Genomic DNA, 27,226 nt, shown 5'->3' with positions numbered 1-27,226 from the left:
TTTTCGTGGATTTAAAATAATGAAAGACCTCTTCTGTTCGCCATTTCTTTGCTCGGCTACCTTAACAAAAAATTTACATGCGAAAGCAACAACAAAGTTATCGAGTAAGATTAGCGGCGAGTATGGCTCTACCTCTTTAAGGGGGAAGTCTACTGTGACAAGGGAAAAAACAGGCTTATTTTCCGGATTTTATTTCTAACAAAATATTGCTCGTACATAAAATCTATTTAAACTCTTATCTTTATTATATATTTAAGTTTTTGAAAAAAAAATTTTAAGTCAAAATATTCAAAATGGTCGCTGTGGCACTTCTGCAAGCGCAGGTCCGCTTTTCTTAGGTGCCTAAACGGTGTACATGAAATCTTACGTTTCGGTGATCTAAAACAAAAAAACAAAATATTGTTATCATATACATAGTATTGACTCTCGTCTGACGTAGGATTATGTCGATAAAAAATTTTGGCGTTGAAAAAAAAATTCTTGAAATTTTTTTCTTTTTTTTTGCCTAAAATTGATGTTACTATTGTTTATAACAATTTAACAAATAACGATATCAAAAAAATCCTATGTCAGACGAGAGACACTATTACAGAGAATATATAATTAAATTTTTAAGCTGATTCATTTATCAGAACTCGAGATATCGTGTACACCGTATACAAAAACTTAGTTTCGAGAAAAATGCGTTTAAAGTTTCAGTATAGCAGGTACGCGCTTTGGAGCGCTTCGGGAAAAGGTCGAAATTTCAACGAAGAAAAATTTAGCCAGCTGTAACACATATTGTACCTTATTTAAGAGGGTTCAAAGTATTTTTTAAGCTAATAAAAAAAAAATCAATTTTTTGAAAAATTCACAGTAGACTTCCCCCTAAACTGGTATAACTTTCTATCTTACAAACACATTTAATTAAAGACAGCTGTATTCCAAAGCTGCCAATATATGTTTATTTATCCCAGTTGCTTCATCTACTCGAAAAGAAGAGGCCTTATATTACAAACATATCATTTAAGGTAGTTCTATTCCTGCGCTGCCAATATATTTTCATTTATACCAGTTGCTTCATTTATTCGCCACTAACGCCCTAACCAAGGAGGATTTATTATTAATAAATTTGCCTTGGCCCTAACGCTTGGCCTAAAAATGCAAGCAATGCAAGTAAAATAAATAATCGACTTTGTTAAAAATACCCAAGATGGTAACACTGCTTAAAATTCGGTGAAAAATGACTTTGGCAACGCTTATACTTTGACATTCCTATAGAAAATGCTCCAAAATATAAATTTACAATTCGTACTGGTACATTTTTTTACATTTCGCGCCGCCATTTAATTTTTGCGCAGTACTTAAATCAGAACAGAATTATGAAAAAAATTAATAAAAGAAGCTGCAATAATCCTAGCATAAAACGATTTTTTTCACCACAGTCCTCAGACATACCGCGTAAAAAGCCACGCAAGACCGCGGAAGTTTCTAATGGACATACAAGTAAAGTCAATGGCGTCACTTCAGATGCACAAGATGCAGAAAATTGTGTTGGTGAAATTGAGAAGGAGAATATTCCTGCAAGCACAGTGTAAGTAAATGGTTTTAATTAAAATAAATACCGACTAAATGAAGTAAAATTCTTTGCAGTTCTCCGAGCATATCACAAATTAAATTTAATTGGAATAACTTTGTGCAGGATCCTGGCGATTTTAGCGAATCTCGCTACCCTGTTACTTTTAATACATTCAAAACAATGACCCACAGTACAACTGTCGCGAAATGTATACTATTGGACATAAAAAGTGCAACAGGTCTTGACTTCACAGACGATCAATTAATGCTGGATCGTGTTTTAAAAAATTATTACATCCAATTTTATGAAAAACCACAAATTCGCCAGATGTATAAACTGGAAATAAAAGCCTGTCCGGTTTTTGTTAAAAAGAAAATAATGCAAATACCAAAGGCTGGAGAAGAAAGAGGTAAGCTAAAAATTCTGTCTCCTACGTTTCTTTGTATTAACATTTATAATTTACAGAACATACTACTGATATACAAAAGCCGAACATAGAACAAAGCAAAAAAGTGGACATTGTTAAATCTGCTCCGTTAGAGAAAGTGAGTAAGCAGAAAAAACCGGAGTTAGCTGAGGCACAATCTTCCAAAATCCAAAGCATTGCAATTGCACAGCAAAGGTATTGGAAATTTTTAGTATATTTTTTAAGAAGCTAATATCATACATACGCCGTAGCCGAGTGGGTTGGTGCGTGATCACATTGGATAGTGTCCGGGTTTGGAACCACGGGGCCTGGGACACCAAATGCCAGAAAACAATTTTCTAAAGTTTTTTTTTTTTTTTTTTTTTTTTTTTCTTAAATGTTTATTTTAATGTTTATTTTTTAGTGCGCCCCTCGGTAGGCTATGGCGAATGTATTTTTGGTTTGAAAAAGCTCCTCTTAAAATACATCTACCGTTCAGAGGTAGCATAAAACTCTAGACCACCCCCCATTTGTGGAAAAGCATTAATACACACACAGAAGAGGAGCTCGTGCAAACACCCAACAAAGGGTGCAAGCGTCAACTTTTAGTTAATTAATTAATATCATATATATATCTATAATTGGCGCGTACACCCTCTTTGGGTGTTTGGCCGAGCTCCTCCTCCTATTTGTGGCGTGCGTCTTGATGTTGTTCCACAATTGGAGGGACCTACAGTTTCAAGCCGACTCCGAACGGCAATTATTTTTATGAGGAGCTTTTTCATGGCAGAAATACAGTCGGAGGTTTGCCATTGCCTGCCGAGGGGCAACCGCTATTAGAAAAATGTTTTTCTTAATTTTTATGTTTCACCGAGATTCGAACCTACGTTCTCTCTGTGAATTCCGAATGGTAATCACGCCCCAACCCATTCGGCTACGGCGGCCGACGTATCTTACAAATATTATAATAAAAATAATTATGCTTTGCTTTATAGCGTACAACCAATGGAATCCAAAAGTCCTGCAAATAAATTATACATTTCCATGAAAACTCTTACCCAGTCAAATTTTTTACTCAATCATATAAAGCACCATGTCCAACAAGTTGAAAAACAGCAAGCGATATTAGAACGAATTAAATCTGAGATTCTACAACAACCAAAGCATAATCATGCGAAACGAAATGATTTAGTTGTACAACAAATGTCTGTGGAAGAATTACCAAGCCCTCAAAGCCAATCAGCTATGATAACGGTAACGCAGCGTATACAGGAAGCAAAAGATTTATTTTATAGAGAGTTTAATAAGGTAGCATAGTCATAGTCGTTTACCATTAAACAATTTATACACTTTTTTATATATTATTTCAGAATAATACGCTTCCATATGCTCTACGTTTCCATAAAGGTCTCAAACGTCATATAATCGAAGCGATTCTTAAAATGTCATTCGAAGAATTCAAAAAATATACAAGAATATATGATGCACCCGAAATTTACGCGGACGACGAATTATTAGGTGGTTATTACGAGTATGCGATTAAGGAACCTAAAATTTGGCCGCTAAATCTTTATATACCTCTAAAATACTTATTTCACTTCATCAAATCAAAGGGTGTTACATTCTCTGAACAAAATTTAGAAGACGTTTCGCCAATGCTCCTACATTGGCATGAACTGAGTACTAGAACAAATTTTGATGAAATTATGCGCTGTGATTACTATCGTTGTAGGGGTGTAAAATTTAATAAACTCACAAACCTAGACACTTATCGTAAAGCATTTTACGAGAAATGCTGGCAACACAACATTTGGTTGCGAGAGACACCCAAAGTATTGAACAAATTAGATAAGAATCAGGTGATGGAAAAGCAGACCACGCTGGAAGCTGAATTTAATGAAGAAATTGTAGAAGCTCAACATTCTAGTGAAAGCGTCACCGTACCGCAGGTGAGCAATTTTGATGGAGGCATAGCCGCACAGGGAGTGACCAATGGCGATAGCTCAGAACCAAATCAAGTAAGCAAAGCCGCTGAAAAAGTAGCTGAAAACGTAATAAAAGTTGGAAATGTTGAATCGGCTATGGATGTAAGTAGTGGCAGTGCTGAGTATGAAGGTGAAGCAAATGCTAATTCGGATACGGCAAATCCTAGAGAAAATGTAGAAGCGCTCAATATAAACCCAGTAGCACTCCCCGAACACAGACTGACTGGGGAAGTAGCTTCTCATACAACTGCTGCTAAAATAACCACAACTAGACAAGAGTCAGTCGTAAAACTAGAGCAAAATTGTGTGCGTGAAGAGTCTGCAAGTTTACAAGCAGCATCAACAGAAAGGATTGAGGAACCCAAAGAGCTTAATGAGAATGTTACAGATGACAGCGAAGTGACTGCACAGCCAGCATCAGCAACAATGGCTGAGGAACCCAGAGTGCTTAATCTGAATGCCGTTACAGACGACAGCGAAATGATTGCGCAGCCAGCATCAGCAACAATAAATGAGGAACCCAGAAAATTAAATCAGAATGTCATTGCTGACGAGACTGTACAACTATGTGCTTCCGGCGCTGAGAAAGTATGAATATTTAATAGCTAATTGATACATTTTGCAATAAATAATTTTTTCAGTCGACTTTATTGGAAGTAACTACAGACTCACATCAGAGTGACGACACGGACGGTGGACAAATGCTTTCACAGCCACGCGTGCAAAAAGCAATAGAGTTGTACTTTGCCGAAGTTGAAAAAGTAAGAAAATCTGGTACCCAATAAATTTTGCAATAACACAATTTTCCTTCCAGTCTTGCACGCTCCCGTATCTTTTTCGTTTTCACAGTGGTTTAAAGAGGCGTATAATTGCTGCCATTCTAAACATGTCCTTTGCAGAGTTCCAACAATATACGCATGTATACGATGCGCCAGAAATTCACAAGGATCTTCAACTTCTGAATTGTTGTTATGAATATACAATAAAGCATCCACGAGTTTGGCCTATTAATCTTTTTGTGCGCGTGGCTGATCTTTTTCAGTTTCTCAAATCAAAAAGCGTTATACTTCCAGAAATTAATTTAAAGTATATTTCGCCAAAGCTACTACACTGGCAAGATCTAATTGCGATGACGAATTACGATTACATCGTTATTTGGGATTATTATCGATGTACTGGAAAGAAAATTAATAGGAGCAATACTTCTCTAGAACCATACCGTCAGAAATTTTATGAAAAATGTTGGTTTTATGATAAATGGATATGGAATACACCAAAATTCCTATCTAAAGTACTTAGCGATGTGGCGATCGAGGAAAGACCGTCAGTTGCAGAAGAAGATAACGAAAATACAAACTTCGAGAGATCAGTTGTTTTCCATGCTGTGGAGCGGGAGCAAGAAACGTGTACACGTAACGAAGTAAGAGAGCCAACGTTTACGGCGGTAACCGTGGCAGCAAATAGTGGGCACGAAATGCAAGCAGCTGTGGAGGGTAGTGCACAAGAGGTGGTAGCAAATAACACACGAAGGTGTAAAACTGTCGATGCGGCAATTCAAACATCACGTAAGTGGGTGGCATAACTGAATTTGAAGACAATAACTAAAAACAAACTTAATAATTGAACGGAATTTAACTGTCGTTCCCACGACTGTCGGTTCTACGTAACCGGAATGACCCGGATTTATGTCTGATAAAGGACTGTCATTTCAGCAGCATTCCCGTATATGTATGGGGAATGATTATGTTGCTACAACAACAATAACAATAACACCAAAAAATTAAAAATCTTACATTTTTTGTTTGGTAGTATCAATAAAATTAAATAAATATTTTTTTATTTTTTATTTCTAGAGGGACTTCTCGCCACATATATACGTTCCGAATTGCCAATAGCTGTGTGTGACCAAGCATTTGTACAAATTCGTAAGTTAATATACAAATTAAAAAAAAAAAAGCTCTGGATTTTAAGAATTGCAAAAACCTATTGTTATTTTCAGCTATCGGTCCGGGCATACCATGCAAAGATATTAAAGAAGAGAAACTTGTTCCGCTCAACAAACTTCAATTTAATCTAACTCAAGATGAGGAGCATTACGAATGTGTGCAAGCACCCGATGAAATAGTCGATTTAGACACCACGTTTCAATCTTCCCAATCGCAAGAGTCAACATTACTGCCCTTATCGAATTCAGAAAACTTAGATTCAAATGATGCCAATGCATTAGTGTTGTGTGGGCCAGTGGATATGGGCGCTTTGCATAACTGGCCACTGGCAGCTGAAACCAATGAAAGTCAAATGCCTTTGAGGCAAGACTCGAATGAGTTGCACTCGCAACAAAATCAATTGATAGCAGAAAGTACAATTCTTTTAGAAAATGAATCTCAGTCACAAGAAGGCACACAAAAGCAACATGAGCAACGTGAACAGCTAGAACAATCATTATCGGCAGAGCAATGCGTGCAAACGATACGAACGCAGCCAACAGAGATAACTCAACCATCTTTGGAACAGTTACAAGCACAACTACAGAATCTGTGCCCGTTGCAAGAAGAACAAGGACATGGAAAAACAGCACAACAAGAAAGTATTACTCTTATTACAACAAAAACATCAAATGAAAGATCCAGCCAGCCACTTCAATCAGAAGTTTCGCCAGAAGTTGAGCAAAAGCCGAAAGAACAACAAAAAACAATAAGGAATACAAGTGAATTATTAACGCAATTGGCAGTACAGAAAACATCGCAATTAGAACAAAAAGCCATGCTGAAGCATGTAAAACAAGAGAAAGCGAAAAATTCAGTACAAAAAAAGCAAAACGACATTGCAACCGTAGCTACGCGAATAATTCAACCCACGTCGTCTCGCCATCAAAAGCAACGATCCGTGGCCCAACAAAAACAGCTGACAGCTGAAAAATGCACCCAACCAGAACAACAAGCGGCGGAATCTCGAATTCAGCGCGAACCCCAAACAAAAGAACCAGAGAAAGACAGGCAATCGGAAACACAATCAAAGCAACAACCACTTCTTCTAGCAGCGCATCAAAATTCAAATCAGCAAACAGTATTCCAGTCTACACAACACTGTGTACAGCAGCATATGCAACAGACTCAACAAGATCAAGAAATCGAAGGCCAACTGGAGGCCTTATTGGAAGAACGAAGGTGTATGCAGTTGTTGCCACACCAACAACCGCCGACACAGCGGCAAGCGGCGGCACTACCACCAGAAATAACATCGCAACACAGGGATATAAGTCAGTTGCCGCAGCCAATAAATGATAATCTATCAGTACAAAAACAACTGACAGCAGAAGATGTCGAGGAAAATGTGCAGACGAACGCCTATAATAAAATCGAAATCATCTCTCAACAGCTGTTACGAGATTCAACTGCGCAACAGCAACTCGCTCCACCTCAACTGTTTCTTCAGCGTACACACACACAAGTTCAAGAACAATTTATGCTTAGACCTTCTGGCAGTGCGACAAGAAATTTGCCAACTAATGTACCACCTTTGGTCAAAATATCCAATCAACCGATACAAACTTGCGCTGCTAAAACGAGAACCGTCAAGACTGCAAAGTCCGTTGCGGCACGCAAAACAACAAAACACAGCGAATTTGTGCCACAGCTCACACATGTTTTTCAACCACTTCCAGTTGCTTTAAATACAAAGAAGGCACCTTCCAACGCTACAGCCACAGCTATTATCAGTCTCCCCTCCACCAGCAGTCAAAGTCCAAGTACTTTGCAACAAAGTCAATTAACATCAGCTATGGGTGAACAGGTCATATCCGCAAGTAGTGTTACGTTGCCTCCATTAAATACAAATTCTTTGGTTTTAACGTTGCCACCGCCGATATCTTCCACCAGCACCAATAGTTCCAACTCATCATATGTCTATACGTTAAGTGGCGATAGTACGTTCTTCAATAACTCCGAGCTGTTAAAGGTGATTGAACATTACCAACTGCAGCGTAGTCAAGAACAACAACAACAACAAGAGCAGCAGCAGCAGCAACAACAACAGCTGCAACTACACCAACAACAATCCCAATTACTGTTTGGACAATCACAAATAGTTCACCTACCACAACCACAATTTGAACAGTTGCAGCAAGTGGAACAGCCGCAGCACCACCACCAACAAGTGCAATTGTATCAACACTCGCAGATAGAGCAACAACAACAGCAGTATCTTCAAAAGTCAACGCCAATGGTGCTAGAAAGCAATGCGCCACAGCAGCACCAGCAGTACCAAGTGCTACCTCAACCGCTGAATCAACCACTCGTATATCAGTTACTGGATGTGACACAGGTAAACGGAAATTCAAATTCATCCCAACCACCGCTGCAGAAATTCACATTCATCCCACCACCATGTAAAGAACAACACTAATATAGTTTTTAAAAATATCTTCAATCTTCTGATTAGCGGTATAGCCTCCTAAGTGATTTTGACTGAGTTTAACAAAGCATGCCAGTAATTTTTTCTCTCGTGCAGAATGAAAAAATAAGGGAATTTAAGTTATTTTCCAATTTGTTGCTCTAACGCAGAGGAGGCCTCCTATATCAATAATGATTGTAAATGGAGAGATCTTTATGCAATGGGTTATGTCGTGCAAGCCCACCGCAGTAGAGTGGGTTTGTGTGTGACTAACCTTCGATAGGACAAGGGCTCGATACCCATTAAGGCTATGAAACATCAAATGATAGAGTTTTTTATAATAGTAAAGTACCATAGTAAGCAATGACAAAGCTCCCGAATGTAGTTCTGCCATGAAAAATCTCCGTAAGAAACCGGGAAGGAGCTCTTCCAAACATCTAACAAAATATGATATGTTCGCTCCAATTATGTACATGCTTATATGTTATATGTTGTTGTTGTATCAACAAAAACATTCCCAATACATGTACGGGGAGTGCTACTGGAGTGACAGCCCTTGGCCGGATATATAGTAAATCCAGGTCGTTCTGGATACGTTGCACCGGCTAATGGGGGAAAACGCAAGTTGCGTTATATGTTGTTGTCGTATCAGCTTACTAAACCCTTACCGGTCGTCTTCATCTAGCTCATATAACGGTACGTTCAGCAAAGTTGCTGTTTCGACAGGTTGAGTCCAGAATGAGAGGGGTGTTAGGTGAGTAGTTTTGATAGGGTATTTGAAAAGGTGGTTAGTATTGCGCGGAGTTCCTTCACATGCTGGACATATATTGGGTATGTTGGGGTTAAGTCTGACTTGGTAGGAGCTTAGTCTGCTACAGTACCAAGAACGTAATTGTGCCAAAGTTACACGGGTCTCTCGGGGTAGCTGACGCTCTTCATCTGCAACAGGTGTTGGCTGGACTCTAATGACGGCATTCTGAGGTCCGGAGCTTAGGAAGGTGGTAGGTGTCTCCCGATGAATGTCATTTAGCGTCTGTCTAAATACTGTCCGGTCCAGTAGTTGTAGGTTCATTTTGTCCTGGATCTTGTCAGAATAGTTGAAGAGATGCCTCCTGACATTCCTGGGAGGCGACATAGGTTCTAGTAGATGCCTACTGGGGTGAAACCCTCGGTAGCACCCAGCAGAAACTCTTTGCTGAGCAGATTCTTGTATAGGTGTTGTAGGGTGGACATCAGGATGTATCCCGTGGCTGTCCTGATTGCATTATTTTGGCATGTCTGAAGCTTAATACACTGGGAATGACTAGTTCCAGGCGACCAGACAGGCGCAGCATAGCTCAGAACCGGCCGGCTAATTGCTCTAAATGTCGCCAGCAACATTTCTTTGTCTTTGCGCCAAGTACTGCCGGTAAGCGATGTGAGTACCTGGTTGTAGTTTTGGTCTTTAGGAGCAATTGCAGTTATGTGTGCAGAAAAGGTGCTTATGGCTCTGCTAGCCTTATTATTCTATGAAGAAGAAGTCGCGCACGATAAATAATAATAATAATTTTGTATCTGTGGTGTGCCGACACTGTCCGGCAAAGGCCGACATTTCAACCTGAAAGATCTTTTGTGCCCTACCACATGTTTTAGAAGCCCAATTGACGGCTTTACTACCTTAAATGTATTACAACACGTTCTATTCATCCTAGCTGTTCCCTGCCGCAGGTTAGGAATTGGTTGAAAGCCCAATTTTTTCAATAAATTTTCCGCCTTGCGTGCAAATTTGAGAATATCTGCAACAGGTGCGTTCTTGATTTCATTCGTATCCATTTGATCTCGATGAAAGATGTGCAATCTTGTCTTTGCCAGGGCAATACTGTTGCTCTAGATATGCTCTGTGGTTGCATCAATCTCCAAACAGAGTCTACACTCAGTTTTATTCCGATGTGAATTTTTGAGAGATGGTTATTTAAGTAATAGTAATCTGCCAGAAAACCTACTATTTTCCTTCTGTCTACTTCACGCATGTTATGCAGTTCCCTACTGTAGGTAAAAGGTCTTAAGAGGCTTTAAGTTTGATGGAGTTCTTGTGTGCCTGCCCAATGTGTAATTCTTTGAGTATTCTTCCAACTATTTACCCTGCATTTAGCGAGTAGAGCGCGATACTAACCATCTAATCATATACCCTTAAATCCACACTCCTCTAACACCATTTTCTCCTCGGCATGAACTCATCAAATTAGCACATACTCTTAGCCAAACGCTGAGTGAACTCGATTGCACTCATTACAGGCTCACTGATTTAGGCAGGGCTTAGTAGTTTTGCTCCGAAAACAAAGAATGTGATGAGAAGCCATAATGAACGGTTTTTCTTTTTCTTCGATAGAACTTTTCTGCTCAATTGCCTAGCACTTGCCGAGAAGATTTATAAAAGTTAGCACCAGAGTCATTTAGTTCTGCGCAACCATGTTCTTCTTCTTCTTGATTGGTGAGTTAACCGCCTAAGCGGCTATGGCAGAGTTTAAGGGTTGTTGTTGTTTTAGCAGCATAAACATTCCCCATATACCTGATTTTTTCAATGCCAAGGTGGGCTTCTTCTTCCTCAGCTACCACCAGCTGGTACCACTTCGAATACTTTCAGAGCCGGAGCGTTTGTATCCATTCGGACGCAGTGACCTAGCCAGTGAAGTCGCTGTTTATATCCGGACCTCAGTACCATGTCTATGTTGCCGTAAAGCTCATACAACTCACTAAACTCATGCGTCTAGTGAATGTCGGGCGGTTATAGGCATAAGCAGCTTAATGGTCGTTTTTACAATAGATTTGTTACGCTGTAAGGGGACGCGGATTGCACTTTCACCTTCTTTGGTTGCTGACTTTGACTAGAGTACGAAATATTGAAACTTAAACAATTGCGGGATGTCTTCCTCCGACAATATTTGAAGAACGAAGTTCTATGGTGGGTTTTAATCCGCGTCGTTTCGGTAACGTAGAACCGATTGTGGGAGTATATGCGCGGTCTTATTTAGGGTTATTTTTTTCAGCGAAAGGGGTTTTCATGTGACGGGGTCTCTAGTCTGAGCATTGAGAGGAGCTAATTTAAAGTAGTATTTTACCACTTGAAACACCAAATAATAGTACATTTTTTTCTAAAGCGGTTACCCCGCGGCAAGTGCAAGTGCGGTAGTGCCATGCAAAAGTTTCTTATAAAAAACCACTTGCCGTTTGGAGACGGTATAAAACTATTGGCCCTCTTAGTGGAAAAAATCAACACACGCCATAAATTGCAGGAGAACATCGGCCGAACACCCAACAAAAGGATGTGCGCGCCAAATATACTTGCAGCCTAGTGAATATATCTCAATTCAAAATCCAAATAGCTGAGTTGCTTTCCAGAGCTTGCTTCTTCGAAACTGGTTAGAAATCGTGCCACTTGTATGGCTCTCAATTACTTTCTGCGCATAATAAAAAAAATAAAATAAAAATTAAATCTACTTCTAATCATAGTGTTGTGCTTACACTGCTCTCATTCTTATGTAGGCATCGCGCGATAGTGGTGGACAGCAGCAGCAACAGTATTCGCAGTATTCGCACTTGCAAGAAGAGCAATCACATAATCCGATTCAGTGGCAAGTGCAAGCGGAAACTACAAACCGAATGCAACATTCTCCTATCCCAGAGCACTCATTACATCCACATTTCACCACCGAAATGTCGCAGGAACATTCCATGGAAGTGCACAATTATTCCATGACAAGGTCATCATCGTCAAAACCATATCCACATAAAACAATCGAAATGTTGCAGGTAAATGTTAGAGAAGAGCACAATTATTCCATGCCACCAACAGCACAAAAATCATTTACACCACTACCTTCACCAAAAGGCACTTGTCGCATGCGACCACAAGCGCGTCTCAAGCCGTTTCTCTTTCGTATATTAGAAAAATTGGATTATTTTAGCCAGGTGTCAACAGACAACATTGCTGAATACCAGCTGCAATGCACAAGCATTGGCAAGCCATATTTGCAAGCGAAAATTCGCACATCACACCAGAGGCTTGTTGTGAGTGGTGATATTTTAACCGAACTATTGCCGCGTTGTAGGCCAGCATTGATAAACGACTTGCTGCTGGTATTGCAATATCTCGGCGAATTTCACTACAATACATGGGAACAAGGACAGCAACGTAGATTACTTTCAAAAAGCTCACACCGCACTCTTCACACCTTAAGCGCACAAACACTGTTATTGTTTTTGGAATTCTCATCACCATTTCAGAGTAAATGTTTAGATTTGCTAAATAACTCAGGAAATTTTCTACAGCGAAATTTTTTGAGCGTTGCTGCTGCAGCAAGAGAGCCACCACCTATGCGGGCAACCCATAAGTTTGACGATTTGAGTTTGGCCATTGATCCAAGTATATTGGAAGAGATGGCCAAACTTAAGCAAACATTGTGAAAGTTTTTGAAAATTGTTATGTAAAAACCTGTAACTGGAAAATCTGCACATACGGCATGTTCTATACTAAAAAAAAATCAAAATGTATAACGAAAGACAAGCAAATTATCGTTTACAGACTTTTCATCGATTTGGACTTGACTCAAATTGCATAATTTGTTGAATATTAAATGAGTTTTTTAATGTTATATAATTGAACTATTTGGTTAGATGGAAGCATAACTTGAGTGATTTGACAGCCCGTTCAACTTCAATGCAAAAATGATATATCCTAATACGAGAGAGAATTCAGAGAAGAGGCTCGAAATTAGTTGGTATTTCGATGTGATAAAATTGTATTTTAAAACACAAATTGATTGCAGGAAAAGTTAACGAGTATGTAGCCTATTTCCGTCCAAAATATATTGTAAATTCTGTTAAGAGCTCTGTTAAGTTTCAGAAGAATGCTTGATACTTCCAGGGCAATACAGTTAACGCAAACAGCTGCTATTTGCGGTCTCTTGATAACTATTGTATTTCTATCTAAAGAGTGTAATCAGCAAGTTTCACCTGTTTGGCTTTTTCTTGTTTCCCCAAACACTGGAACTATTTACGTCGTTTATTCCTAAGCGGCCGCCGTAGCGGGATACGGTACACTAGACAGGGTTAGTTTACTGGGGCGGCAGCCCTTGGTCGGGGAAAAACCCGAGTCATTCCGGTAACGTAGAACCGGCTGCCATGGGAATGTGGCCGCCGTAGCCGAATGAGTTGGTGTGTGACTACCATTCGCAATTCAGAGAGAACGATGGTTCGAATCTCGGTGAAAGATCAAAATAAAGAAAATGTTTTTTCCAATAGCGGTCGCCTCTCGGTAGGCAATGGCAAACCTCTGAGTGTATTCTGCCATGAAAAAGCTCCTAATAAAAAAAACCATTGGCCGTTCGGATTCGGTTTGAAACTGTAGGTCTCTCCATTTGTGGAACAGCATCAAGACGCACGCCACGAGTAGGAGGAGGAGCTCGGCCAAACACCCAAAAAGGGTGAAAGGGCCTAAAAATATACAATGCGTTAAATAACTAGCACTAGGATTTTGACAAGTTTAATTTAAATATATTTTTTGAATATATATTTCATACTCCTACAAAAACTACATAAATCCCAGTTTCAAACTTAGTACAAATTAAATTAAAAAAAAAAGTTAAACAAATTTTCATCAAGATTTCACACTTTTTAATTCCATAGAATAAAAAGAAATTCGGGTTGTAATCTTACAGCTCATTGATTTTTCTTATAAAAGATGCAAGTTTCAAGTGGCTCACAACTTGCGTTGATTTTTAATACATCTTTTTTGACAGGCTATCTTGTGCATTTTCTGAATATAACGAATGCCGTATTTTTTTTATATAGAACAAAAGACCCAACATTGATATTTAACGTAGCCCATATTTATGCAGAAATTAAATATAAGTAATTTTATGTACGAGAACTCAATTAATTAATGCTTCCTATTTTACTTACATAGTAACGCCACTGGCCGCGCTTTAAGGCATGTTTAAACTTGTAATTCGACTGTTAACATAACATTTTAAAATATTGTTGGCTAGCACTGTTAACATAACATTTCTTTACTCAATTGGCTACCACTGTTAACATACAATTTTAAACGCTGTTGGCTACCACTGTTAACATGCAATTTTAAACTCTGTAGGCTACCACTGTTACATAAATTTCTCTGTTAGGCTCTGAGCTAACTACGTTTTGAAAGAGAGTTCACAAGCTTTGATGCAACTCATTTGTTGTTGTTATAGATGAAAAGTGCTGCCATTATGAAATAGTGAGTTTGAATTGATACAATTTTCGTGGTTTATTGTTAGGAGTGTTTAACAGAAAAAATATTGTACATAGAAAGTCTGTGGCGAGAGAAATGTTGCCCAGTTTAATGCGCATATTTTTAGATATAGGTATATATGTATGTGCATATGTACATGACTGAATTTTTGTCGAAGCTATTTATCTGACTATAGAATTTTTTGCTTTTATATAGATAAATTTACGATTTTTGTATAGCTTTTCTTGAATTACATTCCATAGCTACAAGGGGAATATTTTGCCCTTTGCACTCGCAGGGTGAATCTCGCTCATCACTTTGTTAGGTACGGAAATTGTATGGGCATGCATCTCGGCAGCTGTTATATCAAATATCGTACAAATAAAAATTAAATGTGTAAGAAATTATCTTCGTAAAGATGTAAAGATACATTAAATATTAAAATATAAAAGTTTTATCTGCTTATGTAAATTAATAAAATACAATACTTTTTTATTTTATTTATTTTAAAAAGAGAGAACTATGTCCTCTATATCTTTTATTATATAAATTAATAAATTATTGCCGGAAGACTATGTCTTCTTACTCGGCCTTCTGCATTAATACTAATTTTGCCAGAAGACTATGTCTTCTTAGTCGGACTGTTGATCACTTAATTACATTGTTATTTACCAGCTACTTTATATTAACTATCGAATATCAATCATCACGTTGAATGCAACGTGAGCTTATTTGAGGTCGTCAGCACTTTGAGTTATGAAAAAATTAAATTTGGAGCAAGCGGAACTGTGTCAGCAATTGATGTGTTAGCAATTGAATTGCGACAAGGGGTATTGAACTTTATTAAAATGAATATTTTAATTAAAAACTTGTATCAGCAATTGAATTGCGACCAGGGGTATTGAACTTTATTAAAGTGAATATTTTAATTATTAACTCCTCTCTTCTTAAATTGATTGTGCTCAATCATTTAAAAAAACGGAATATTGTTCAATCTTGGTGGTTTGATAGGAGCTTCTAATGCTATTGGTTTATGGGATTCAGCACAATGTTGCACACTCATTGTCACATGAGGCTCGTTATTAGTGTGTGGAATTTGAGATTCCCAAACAATTATTTTTTTTGTATTTTCAAAGACAAATCGTAAGCATGCTATGGAAATGGAAATCCTCCAATTTTCAAATGTTTCCGAATAGTTGAAATTACTTCCGTATTATTAATCTGTAATTCATTAAGAGCTTCAAGTGATAGGAAATTAATATGGTCGCTTTCAAAAGGAGCGGGCTGCATTAATGCGGGGATGATTTGTAAAGGTGAGGCTTCTATATTACTAAAAGTCCTATTGTTAATTTTAATAGTGCTACTATGAAATTTAATAAGTAGTGTTCCAGATATATTTCTCCGCGTTTTATCGACATAAATAGCCATGTTGCAATCATTTACTAGGATAACCCCTGACTCGATCTCTTCGATTAATCGGATATGATGATTGTTGCTCGTTACACATGTAGAATTTTGACTGCTTATACGTGGTGTGCCTTTTATATGTCGGGATTAGAGGACAAAAACAAATTTTAATCATCGAAAATCACTTTATTGTTTTTCAAAATATTCTCCATGAAGATCTATACACTTTTGCATGCGTTTGAACCAATTGTCGAAGCACTTTTGCCACTCTGAATGAGGTACCTCCAAAACATGTATTCTGAATGCCGCAACTGCTTCTTCAGGTGTCGAAAAACGTTGACCTCTCTGTTTGTTTTTTACGTACGGGAATAAAAAGAAGTCATTCGGTGCCAAGTCAGGACTATACGGCGGATGACCCATTAATTCGATGTTTTGGGTGCTCAAAAAGGCAGTTGTTTGAGCCGATGTGTGAGAGCTCGCATTGTCCTGGTGAAGAGTGATCCGCCTTTGGCGATTGGTTTTCCTAATTTCTTGGAAGACAACTGGCAAACAAATGGTTGTGTACCACTCAGAATTTACTGTTCTGCGTTGTTCTAGTGGTACGGTAGCGACATGTCCAGTTTTTCCGAAAAAAACAGGCGACCATTTGCGTGGAAGTGCTTCGTGCGCGAATAACTTTTGTTGGATTTGGCTCATCTTGAAACACCCATACAGTCGACTGCTGTTTACTTTCGGGCTCATACGCGTAAATCCATGATTCATCACCTGTCACGATGTCATAGACGTGTTTCGAAGCCCCGCGATCGCATTTTTTGAGCATTTCCTTCGACAAATCGACACGAGCCTTTTTTTGAGCGATTGACAAATTGTGTGGGATTCAACGCAAACAAATTTTTTTAACCGTCAAATGTTTATGCAATATTGAATGTATGCTGGCCCCACTAATGCCTCAGATTGTCTCAATCTCACGATAGGTCACATGACGATCTTGCAATATCAGTTCGCGCACAGCATCAATGGTTTTCGGAACAACAACTGATTTTGGACGACCTTCACGAAATTCGTCTTGGAGTGAACTACGACCACGATTGAATTCACCATACCATCGATAAACACTGGCCCCTGCTGGAGCTTCATCGCCAAAAAATGAATTAAGTTCATCCATGCAATGTTGCTGAGTTAATCCACGTCTAAAGTTGTAAAAAATAATCGCACGAAAATGTTCACGATTTAATTCCATTTTTGGACCGAGATGAATCTTTTAAGTTACTGTAAACAACACAAATAGCGCTGGTATTTCAAAACGTTCTGAGTACGTAAAAGCCAAAAAATGTCAAACTTTGCGATTCAGCTGTCAGTTGCCAGATTGCAACACCAGGGTTGCCAAATCCCGAAATGCCCGAAATATAAAAGGCACCCCTCGTAAGATTAGGAATACATTTAGTATTTGAAATATTCGTTATTTGGTTTTCTTTACAAATTATTATTTTATTAATATATTATATTTTTCACAATCATTTATTATACCATATATAGTGTTATCATTTTTTAAAATCTGCTTAAATTCTAAATTAATTACAGAGTTTTTTCTTTTTACTGGTCTTAAGATTACGTTTTCATAGGTTTCCTTTTTTGTTAAGGGAATCTTAACCAAATAAAATATTTTTTTATTAGTATATATCTACAGTACAGACAGATATTTTGGCAAATTGGAGCGCCTCTTCGGGGCTCACAAAAACAATATTTTCTTCTCTAATTTTACATGTAGCAATTTCAATTTCTTTTTTATCTAATATTAATGGGTTGACGATTCCAAGCTTCGCCCATTCGATTCCATTTTGAATATTTATTAACTCTTCCTTAACTAGTCTTACTCTATTTTGTAGATTTATAACTATTTCGTTTTCTAATAATACATCTTTCCATGTAATAAACATTAGAAATTTGATTTACTATATCTGTTAGATTTTTTAATCTTTTATTAAAAACTTCATTTACGCACACTTGTTTATTATTATTTTTGCTTAGATCATTTATATTACTAGCTATTATTTCAAAGTCGTCGTGATCTGGAGATTCTGCGACATATTCCCAAATAGTACCTATGGCATTTATTGCTCTCTTATTTTTTATAGTGGGTGTTATATTTTCTAAAATATTTTCGGTAAGGCTTAATTCGTGGACAAGGATGGGATACAGGTTATGGTGATTTGGGATGTTTTGTTGGATAAATTTGTGGGTATTGGATATGGATATTGCGTACTGTGCCAGATCTATTGAATGTAGAATAGTAAAAGTTCCTTGCTCGCTGTACCTCTATTAATAGTCACGACATACGAAGAAGTGTAATCCAAAATTTGAACTTCAGTTTTTACAAAGGTTAAACACAATCTGTAAAGTTAATTTATTTTCTTTTAATATTATTTTTATAGACAATTCTGCCTGTCATTGTTAAAACAGTTGAGTTTCTATCTTCTTTGACTATTTCCTTTTTATACCTTGGAGTTAGTTTTGATCCTAGTCTCTTGTTAACTTTGACAAAAATTTCTTCTCCTGGTAAATACATTTTTATTTCGTGCCTATTCTGATTATGGTAGTTTAATTCCTGTTTCTGTTTTTCTGTTAAACGATTGATGATTTCTTGTTTGTCCAAAATTGCTTTTTTTGTATCATTACTTGAATTTCTGTTAACAAATATATCTATCGGTTTTCTGCCGGTGGTGGAGTGAATCGACCTGTTATACCCGTGTATTGCTCTGGTAAGTAAATCGTGAAAAGTAGTGTGAAGTTTGTCTGGTTTTAAGTATCTCATAATCTCTGAAAGGGTTGAGTGAAATCTTTCTATTTGACCATTAACAGAGCTAGAGTAGATTTCGATGCCAAATTGATCTTTAAGAAGAAAATTTATTGATCCGGAATTTAGGGACTTTTCATTATCTATGACTATGGCCTTAGGGATGCCAAAAGCTAAAACGATTTCTTTTAATGGTTCTTTAATATCTTCTATTGCCCTAGACTTTAGAATTTTGACTAAAGCGTATTTCGAAAATTTGTCTATTGCTGTTAGTACGAGATTTCCTTCGGTGGAGTAAATATCAATGTGGACGATTTCTCCAGGATTTTGTGGAATTGGTGTGGGTTGGAATTGTGTTTTTTTAGGACGACGATCGTATTTTTGTTCTCTGCAAATTTGACAATTTTTAACAATTCTATTGGATTTTTCCGTCATTTTTGGGAAATAGAAATTTTTTTTTATTTGCTCTCTATTTCCCTTAGCATCTCTGTGAGCTCTTCTGTGTTCTTTGATTAAGACCTCTTCTTGTTGTACATCCTTAGTTATTTCTTTGACCGGTGACTGTGTGAATCTAATTTTGTAATTTATGAAATATGTATTCAGAATAAAATTCTCGAATTATTCCCATGATTGGCTCTGTAGTAAGTAGTCCATTAATTACGCGAGGATTAAGATATGTTTTTTAGAATTGAAATTAATATATTTCTGGTATATTGCGGTTTTTTTATTATATGCCTGTGATAAGTTGGAAAGGGAATTTCAAATTTGTAGTTATCATGGTTGTCTATTAAAATATGAATTTGGTATTTTATGGCTGGTATTTTATTGTCTAATGAACTTTCGTCGCTATGTTGGGTCGCTGTCATTGAGTTTATCTGTGGTGGCCTAGATAGTGCATCTGCTACCACGTTTGTTTTACCTGGTTGATATATGAGTTCATAATCGTATTCTTCTAAGATGGCTGTCCATCTCTTCATTTTACTGTTAGTGTTTTTACTACTAAGAGCATATGTATGTTAAAGGTTGGTGGTCTGTGAATATGATTACCTTTCGGGATCCGTACAGATAATTTCTCAGTGAATTTAATGACCAAATTATAGCCAACATTTCCTTTTCATTTGTGGCATAATTTTCTTCGGTTTTACTCAGTGTTCGGGAAAGGAATGTTATGGGCTCTTTGTTTTGAGGTAAAACTGCGCCGATTGCGTATTCGGAAGCATCTGTCGTTAACTCGAAACATTTTTCAAAGTCGGGATGAGAGAGAACTATATCACTTGAGGCTAACGAATTTTTTAATTTTTGAAATGCATCTAGAGCATTCTGGTCTAAAGATATTTTTGTATTCTTGGAGGCATTTTTTGAGATGCGTCCTTCCTCCCCTCTTAAAAGGGATGCCAGGGGTTTAGCAAGTTTCGCGTAATCTTGTATGAAACGCCTATAATAACCTGACATGCCTAGAAAGCTTCTCAAATCTTTTAGAACTTAGGGCTATTGCTTCTACTTTTTGTTTGTTAGCTTTTATTCCTTCAGTTCCTACAATAAAACCTAGAAATTCAATTTCTGTTTTTAAAAATTCACACTTGTCTAGTTGCATTTTGAAGTTTGTGGATTCTAATGTTTCAAATATTTTATATAGATTTTCGAGGTGTTCTCTTTCGGATTTGGAAAATATAATTATGTCATCTATGTAGACATAACATAGGTATTTTACCTATGTGATGCCTTAAAACATCATCCAAAGTACGTTGGAAAATTGATGGCGAGTTTGGAAGTCGGACGAATTCAAATTTTCCGTTATTGACTGAGAATGCGGTTTTTTCTATGTCGCATTCTTTTAGAGGAATTTGGTGAACACCACTTTTAAGGTCTACCACTGAAAAGTACTTATTTTTCCCTAAATTTGCGAGAACTTCATTAATTTCCGAGATAGGGTATCTATCGGCCACGATGACCGTGTTCAGCTTTCTGTAATCGACGACCATTCTGAATTTTTTTTCACCGGATGCATCCATTTTTTTCGGGACAATCCAGACGGGTGCATTGTAAGGTGATCTAGAAGGCCTGATTATATCATCGCTTAAAAGTTCATTTATTTGTTTTCCAAGTTCGTCTTTAAGTGCCCTGGGATAAGGATATGATTTGCAATATATCGGTGAGTTAGATGTGGTTTGAATCTCTCCTTTGATTCTAGAAGTAAATGTGAGTTTTTTATTAGGGTCTTTGAATAAATTGGGATGGTCATTTATAATTTCTTCTAATTGAGATTTTTGAACTTCGTCCATATGACTAGTTCTAAATTCCATTTTGTTTACGGATTCGGAAATTTGTTGGTGAATTTTAATTTTGATTTTTTTATTTATTAACATGTATTTTTCCTTAATATGAACTATAGCATTTAGTTCCTGTAAGCTGTCATGGCCTAAAATACCATGAAATGATTTTAGAGAAGGTAAAATATAAAATTTAATAGGATGATTGGGAAAATTAAACAGATTCGCGAATGTATGATGCGTGATTTTAATGTCGCCAGAAACTGAGTTGGCAAAAAAAAATTTTTCGTTTTGTTTAGGATTGTTAACGAGAGATGATTGAATATAATTTTTATTAGACCCTGTGTCTATTAAAATTTTTAAAATTTGACCATTCTTCGCCTTACATTCGAAATATGGGAGCGAAGAATACGTCAGCCTAAAAAATGAATATCAGTCAGATCTTGGGTAGGTATTCCATATTGTTGATCGTGTTGATCTAAGGATTCAACGTAGTTTTCAATATCTTCGTTTTGCAGTTGCTGGTAGTAGTTGTCTTCGTAATTTTCGAGTTGAAATTCTTCAGATTCTATTAAATTGTCAAAATTTTGCTGTTTAGTTTGTACGTGAAAATTTCGTTGTTGTTTAAATGGTGGTGGGACGTGATTCATTGATGCAGGTCTTTTGCCTTGGGGTTGCATCATTTGACGGGGTCTGTTTTGGTAGTTAATGTTTCTTGTTTGTATCGACTGATCAACCTCCATTGGTTCAGATCGTTGGGGTTTAGGTGCTGTCGGTCTTGTCGGTTGAAACTGGAATTGTTGTCGCATTTGGTGATGCGGTTGAAACGCTGGTTGGGGGTTATGGTAAGGGAAAAGCGGTTGATTTTTAAATGTATTTTGTTGCATACTGTTCATAGGGGTATTATTTTTGGTAGGGTGTTGAAACGTTAATTCCGGGTAAAATGGTCTGTTATAATTTTGCGTGTTCAAGTTACGCGTTGAAGGAAGTGGTGGTTGTTGACGATGTTTGTGGTTTTGGTGTTTATTCGCGTATTCTGACCTATAATGTTGGTTTTCTAACTTCAAGCAAAGATGTAGTGCTTGTGGAAGATCTGAAGGTTCACGAATGCCTAGGAGTCTCGGTAGGTCTCCGTTTAAGCCTCTTATAAAAGTATCGAGAGCTTTGTCTCGATATGTTTGAGTCAAAAGTCACAAAGACTCTTGTCCCATTTCCATGCAACCAATTTTGTTTAGGATCAAGGATAGATGCGAGTAGACTTGTTGATAAAAAATTTGAATACTATTTCTTCCCTGCATAAGTGGTACTCCAGTGTGCCTAAGTCACGTTTATCGGCGTAATGTAGGGTCAAACATCTTACTATACTATTTCAGTTCGGAGGTGTATTGTATGACTCTAATGCAATGTCTGCATTTCCTACTATTTTGTTTCTAATTACGATTTTTCTTCCGAGAAGTTTTTCATAACATAGTTATTTGGTTTTTAAGTTCTTTTTAATTTTTCAATTGTTTATTTAGATCTTCTGACACATACACTCCTACGGTAGTCTGTTTTCAGTTTTTCATTTATAAGCACGCACTGCGTTTATATTGAATAGTCCTATTCTTCTCACCAGATAACGCGTTTTATTTAAAAGGTTATGAATTTTTTTATTTTTTATTATCACTAAATTTACTTAGCTTAAAACCGTTCCGACTGCATGAATTTTTTCCGTTTTGCTTGTCGCTACTAAGGATTAATTTGCAATACAGTAAACGAACGGATGCCTGCGGACGGACGCGTAGAGGCCTAGGTTCCGTGGTATATTTTTTATACCAGACTGCTCGGGCGCCAATTAATAAATACTTTTTTATTTTATTTATTTTAAAAAGAGAGAACTATGTCCTCTATATCTTTTATTATATAAATTAATAAATTATTGCCGGAAGACTATGTCTTCTTAATCGGACTTTTGATCACTTAATTACATTGTTATTTACTAGCTACTTTATATTAACTATCGAACACCAATCATCACGTTGAATGCAACGTGAGCTTATTTGAGGTGCTGACGACCTCAAGTTACCTTGAGTTAATAAAATAATTAAATTTGGAGCAAGCGGAACTGTGTCAGCAATTGAATTGCGACAAGGGGTATTGAACTTTATTAAAACGAATATTTTAATTAAAAACTTGTATCAGCAATTGAATTGCGATCAGGGGTATTGAACTTTATTAAAGTTAATATTTTAAGTATTAACTTGTATGTAGACATTTTAGGTTAGAAACGCTTCGAGTTGCTGGTTAGTCCGCGCGGATATGGCCTCGAGTGCAAAGGGTTAATAGTTAAAATACTTCAGTAAAACCCTGCAACTCAGTGTTCGACAGGGCGTGGCTAAGTCAACTTAAGTTGTTTTGCCAAAATTTCGCATAATATTATTCAAATTTGATTTTTTTCTGTATTTAAAACACGAGTTACACATTTTACACTTTTAAGAATTGTGATGCGCCGAATCTTGTTAACTCAATATTAAAAATTGAAATAATAATTAAATAAAGCGTCAAAATCAAAAAAATTTAATCATTGCATATATTCACATTCCCGAAACTGAAACATTCATCTTTGATGTTACTCCAAGAACTGAGTTCATTTCTTAACATAATAAACATATGAACAACAAATACTTACACATATTTCTCATTTTCTATGCACTTATATTTATACTTATTCTAACGTTACATTTAACTACATATAATAATGAAGTAAAACACGTCTTCTTCTGTCAAAGAACTTTATTTCACTCTCCTTTTTACAAAAACTCTTCTTAACTTAAAGCTTAACTAATATTTTACATTTAATGAGAATGGGAGAAAGTAAAGCTAGCAATGAATGTAGGAATGCATGCTGTGTGTATGTTGAGTGCGTGAGTAAGCGTGTGGGTGTAGAGTGTGAGAAAGTATGTAAAGCAGTTGTTGGTTTACATTAGAGTTAGCATAAGTAATTAAATATAAGAGTAAGATTAAGTTAGAATTAAGAGTAGGTATAATATAGGAATAGGGTGATCATGTAACTAAGTATAGTAGTATGTAACATTATAATATAACTACAATATATAATATGTAAACTTAACAGTTTTAGTCAAGGCGAATTTATTACAGGTGACAGCAAACACATATAAGTAAAACCCTACATGTATTTGTTGTTGCGTTTGGTGCAAGCATCATGTCAAAATCAGCAAGCAAATGTAAACATACGAATGTAAACATACCAATACATACAAACAAAGCATATCATTTTGACGTAAGCCATACCTACGGCGAAAAATTCAGCTGGGTGAATGCTGTCACCTTATTAAATCCACCTTGGTATGAACATTCTGAGCATGACTCGTTGTAGCCTTTGTTTTTGTTGTTGTTTTTGCTATAAGCATAACACTGAATGCTGTTGGAGCGAGAGCGCTCGGTCGTGCGGTTCCGTTAAAGTGAATTGTTTCATTAGGCTGTTGTGTGAATGGACACAGAAGGATGGGTTTACTGGTTTAAAATCGAAATATTTATGCCATAATATAAGTTAAAATTATATAGGTACACTCTCTCATACCAATTGAAGTTTACCTTTGTTAAAAACTGTTAATTACTGTAAAAACTGTTAGTTACAGAAAGCTGTAAAGAAGGTGTATTGAAGTTTTTGAAGTATTGGCTAGGTTTAACAAATTCCAAAAATTATGCTTTCAAAATTCCCATTAATTATAACTAGACTAAGGCGCGAATCAAGAGGAAGAAGAATAAGCTGACTACTGGAATTCTAAATCAAAAGTAGTAGTTATTTTGACGCTTGAAATTTGCAACGCAGTCTTTTTGTCAGAGCACATTTGGCAAGTGATGCGGTATTTTTTTATAATATTGTATACTGATGTGCTACTCCTTTTCAATTTCGATTAGCTTTTGTTACTATTTTTAAAACTCAATTCAAAGTTTTTTTATTCATCTAAAATACAAATGTGCATACATATTAAATAAAGCATACATACATAAAGCATACATACATTTGCCAGCTTAAGTATTTAAAAATGTTTGTTATTTTCTTGCGTCTTTAAATTTTAAAGTCATTTTTTACTTTCAAACTTCACTAGATTTTAAGGTTCATATAAATTTAGTTACGAAAAATAGCTTTTAAGAGGTTAATATTTTTAACAATAAAAAAACTGCATAAACAATTTTTAAACTGGAGTATTTAATTTTGAATAAACTATTTTTGCGTATTATTTCAATCACTGTTTTATTTAATTTGGCTTAATATTTTTGAATATTTTCTGAATTAAAATTTTTTTAAAGCACTAACTTTTAATAAATTTATATTATTTGCGATTTTTTTCTTTTGGTACACGTTCACGTTACAGCACTTTTCAAATCGTTTGTTTATTTTTGAAAAAGAAGTTATGTTTTTTTCGCTTTTATTTCATTACAGCCTAATACACAAACTGTACCATCGTCATCAGAATTAATGTGGTGGAGCCCAGATGTTTCATTTTAACATACAATTTTTCATGAATACAAACAAAATTCGAGCATTTACTGATATACAAATGTGCATACATTATTACAAAAACAAAAACACTATTTTATATGTATGTACATCTTTCTGACGAATTACGGTTGGAGGAAAATTAAGTTAACAAATCAAAAGCAATATTTTTTTTAATTTATAAAGTATTATTTCAGTCACATTATTTTCTATATACAGATATATACGAGTGTTTCTTAAAATAAAGTACCTCAAAAAAAAAAAAAAACGTTAACTACTCTCAATATATGTATGAATGAGTGAAGATAGCAGCGGAAAAATTTAGGAGTGAAAAATTTTAAGTTTTTTTTAATTAATCAAAATACGCTATTAATTAATAAGATTATACATTTTCCCAAAATGAAATATGAGCACTCGCGCTTAAGGTGCAAAGCGCAGCATAGGATTGGTACATTTGTTACAGAAACAAGAAAAATTGCAGTAACAGAACTGTAATAAGGGTGAGCGGCTACAGCAACGGAGATACTCAATGCAGTGCAATTGCTCAATAGATTTACAGTAAACAGTAAAAGTTGCATTAACAGAGCAGCAACACATGTTAAGATAATTTGCACTGGGCCACTGAATAGAGTCAATTGAGCCTGCTTTTTTATTTTCGTTTTTTAGTGGCATACATTTACAGTGTCATTAGCAGAACATAAATAAGACTGTGCGCTATGTAACACTAACAGATATACGCAATACAGAACATTTGCAAAGGAAGTGTAAACGGAAACAGTAACAGTGGCATTAACAGAGCAGCAAGAGATTTTAAGAAAATTGCAATTTGGCGATAGATTAAAAGTGATTGATTGATGATTGATGGCAACAATACCTTTACACCAAAAAAAAAAAAAGGTGAATGTACGAGTAATTTGTAGTAAGATATGCAGCCCCTGCACACTAAATCAATTATAAAAATGGAACTTTCTAATTTAATGTATTTAAGACGCACACCACAAATAGGAGGAGGAGCTTGGCCAAACACCTAACAAAAGTGTACGCATCAATAAGATAAGTTACTAAAGAGAGGACAAGATAAGCACCTCCAGTCTGCACACTCGCGTCTCCCACGTCAATGTTGAGAGTTATTATATGTTGACGTCAGCGGACTTCGGTTATTTGGCAATCAGCGTTAACAACGATAATAATATCAGCTTTATAATTCAATGGAGCATTTTGTTAGCAAACAAATGCTACGTTCGGCTAAGTAGACAATTGAAAAATAAATTCCTTATTTGAGGAGCAAAAACCATGTTTAGAAGTCTACCATCACTGCTAGTGCTATGTACAGGGTCCGGTACACGAATTGTAATCAACTTCAGACCGCTCACGCAGCTCATGCACGGTCATCAGCTGCCTGTTAGGTGGCAAAATGGCAGTTCAGAGTATTGTTTACAAGCGCGCGCAGAAGCATTTTGCCGAGAGTAAACGCGAAAAAAGAAAATCGACAATGGATTTATTTGGCGGGAAAATCACAACCAGCGATTGTTCGTGAGCTAGAGCACCTTAACGTAAATAACGTTTTTGTTTATCGCATCATTACTCGTTACAATGATACAGGTAGCATCGCGAAACGTCGTGGAGGTGGTCATCAAAAGACTGCAATGTCACGTGAAAT

At 36.4% G+C, this 27,226-nt stretch overlaps 1 protein-coding gene across 3 annotated transcripts; it reads left to right on the top strand.

The window, feature by feature from the left end:
• The first annotated feature begins 1,248 nt into the window (after positions 1–1,248).
• On the top strand, positions 1,249–25,817 carry LOC128860376 (uncharacterized). Of its 3 annotated transcripts, XM_054097865.1 has the most exons (11): positions 1,249–1,573; positions 1,633–1,967; positions 2,024–2,180; positions 2,960–3,272; positions 3,335–4,537; positions 4,591–4,710; positions 4,764–5,514; positions 5,803–5,874; positions 5,949–8,272; positions 11,864–12,130; positions 25,510–25,817. In XM_054097865.1, exons 1-11 carry the CDS (start codon positions 1,362–1,364, stop codon positions 25,573–25,575), a joined length of 5,820 nt encoding a protein of 1,939 aa, XP_053953840.1. In that variant the 5' UTR covers positions 1,249–1,361; the 3' UTR covers positions 25,576–25,817. The 3 variants fall into 3 exon arrangements, with proteins under 3 accessions (XP_053953840.1, XP_053953841.1, XP_053953839.1); XM_054097866.1 differs by lacking the exon at positions 11,864–12,130; XM_054097864.1 differs by lacking the exon at positions 25,510–25,817 and having other exon boundaries at positions 11,864–15,053.
• Positions 25,818–27,226: the final 1,409 nt, after the last annotated feature.

Source organism: Anastrepha ludens, chromosome 4 (assembly GCF_028408465.1).
Source record: "Anastrepha ludens isolate Willacy chromosome 4, idAnaLude1.1, whole genome shotgun sequence".
Lineage (NCBI taxonomy): Eukaryota > Metazoa > Arthropoda > Insecta > Diptera > Tephritidae > Anastrepha > Anastrepha ludens.
Note: the sequence above shows the minus strand (reverse complement) of the source record. Positions and strands in the feature narration are given on the sequence as shown.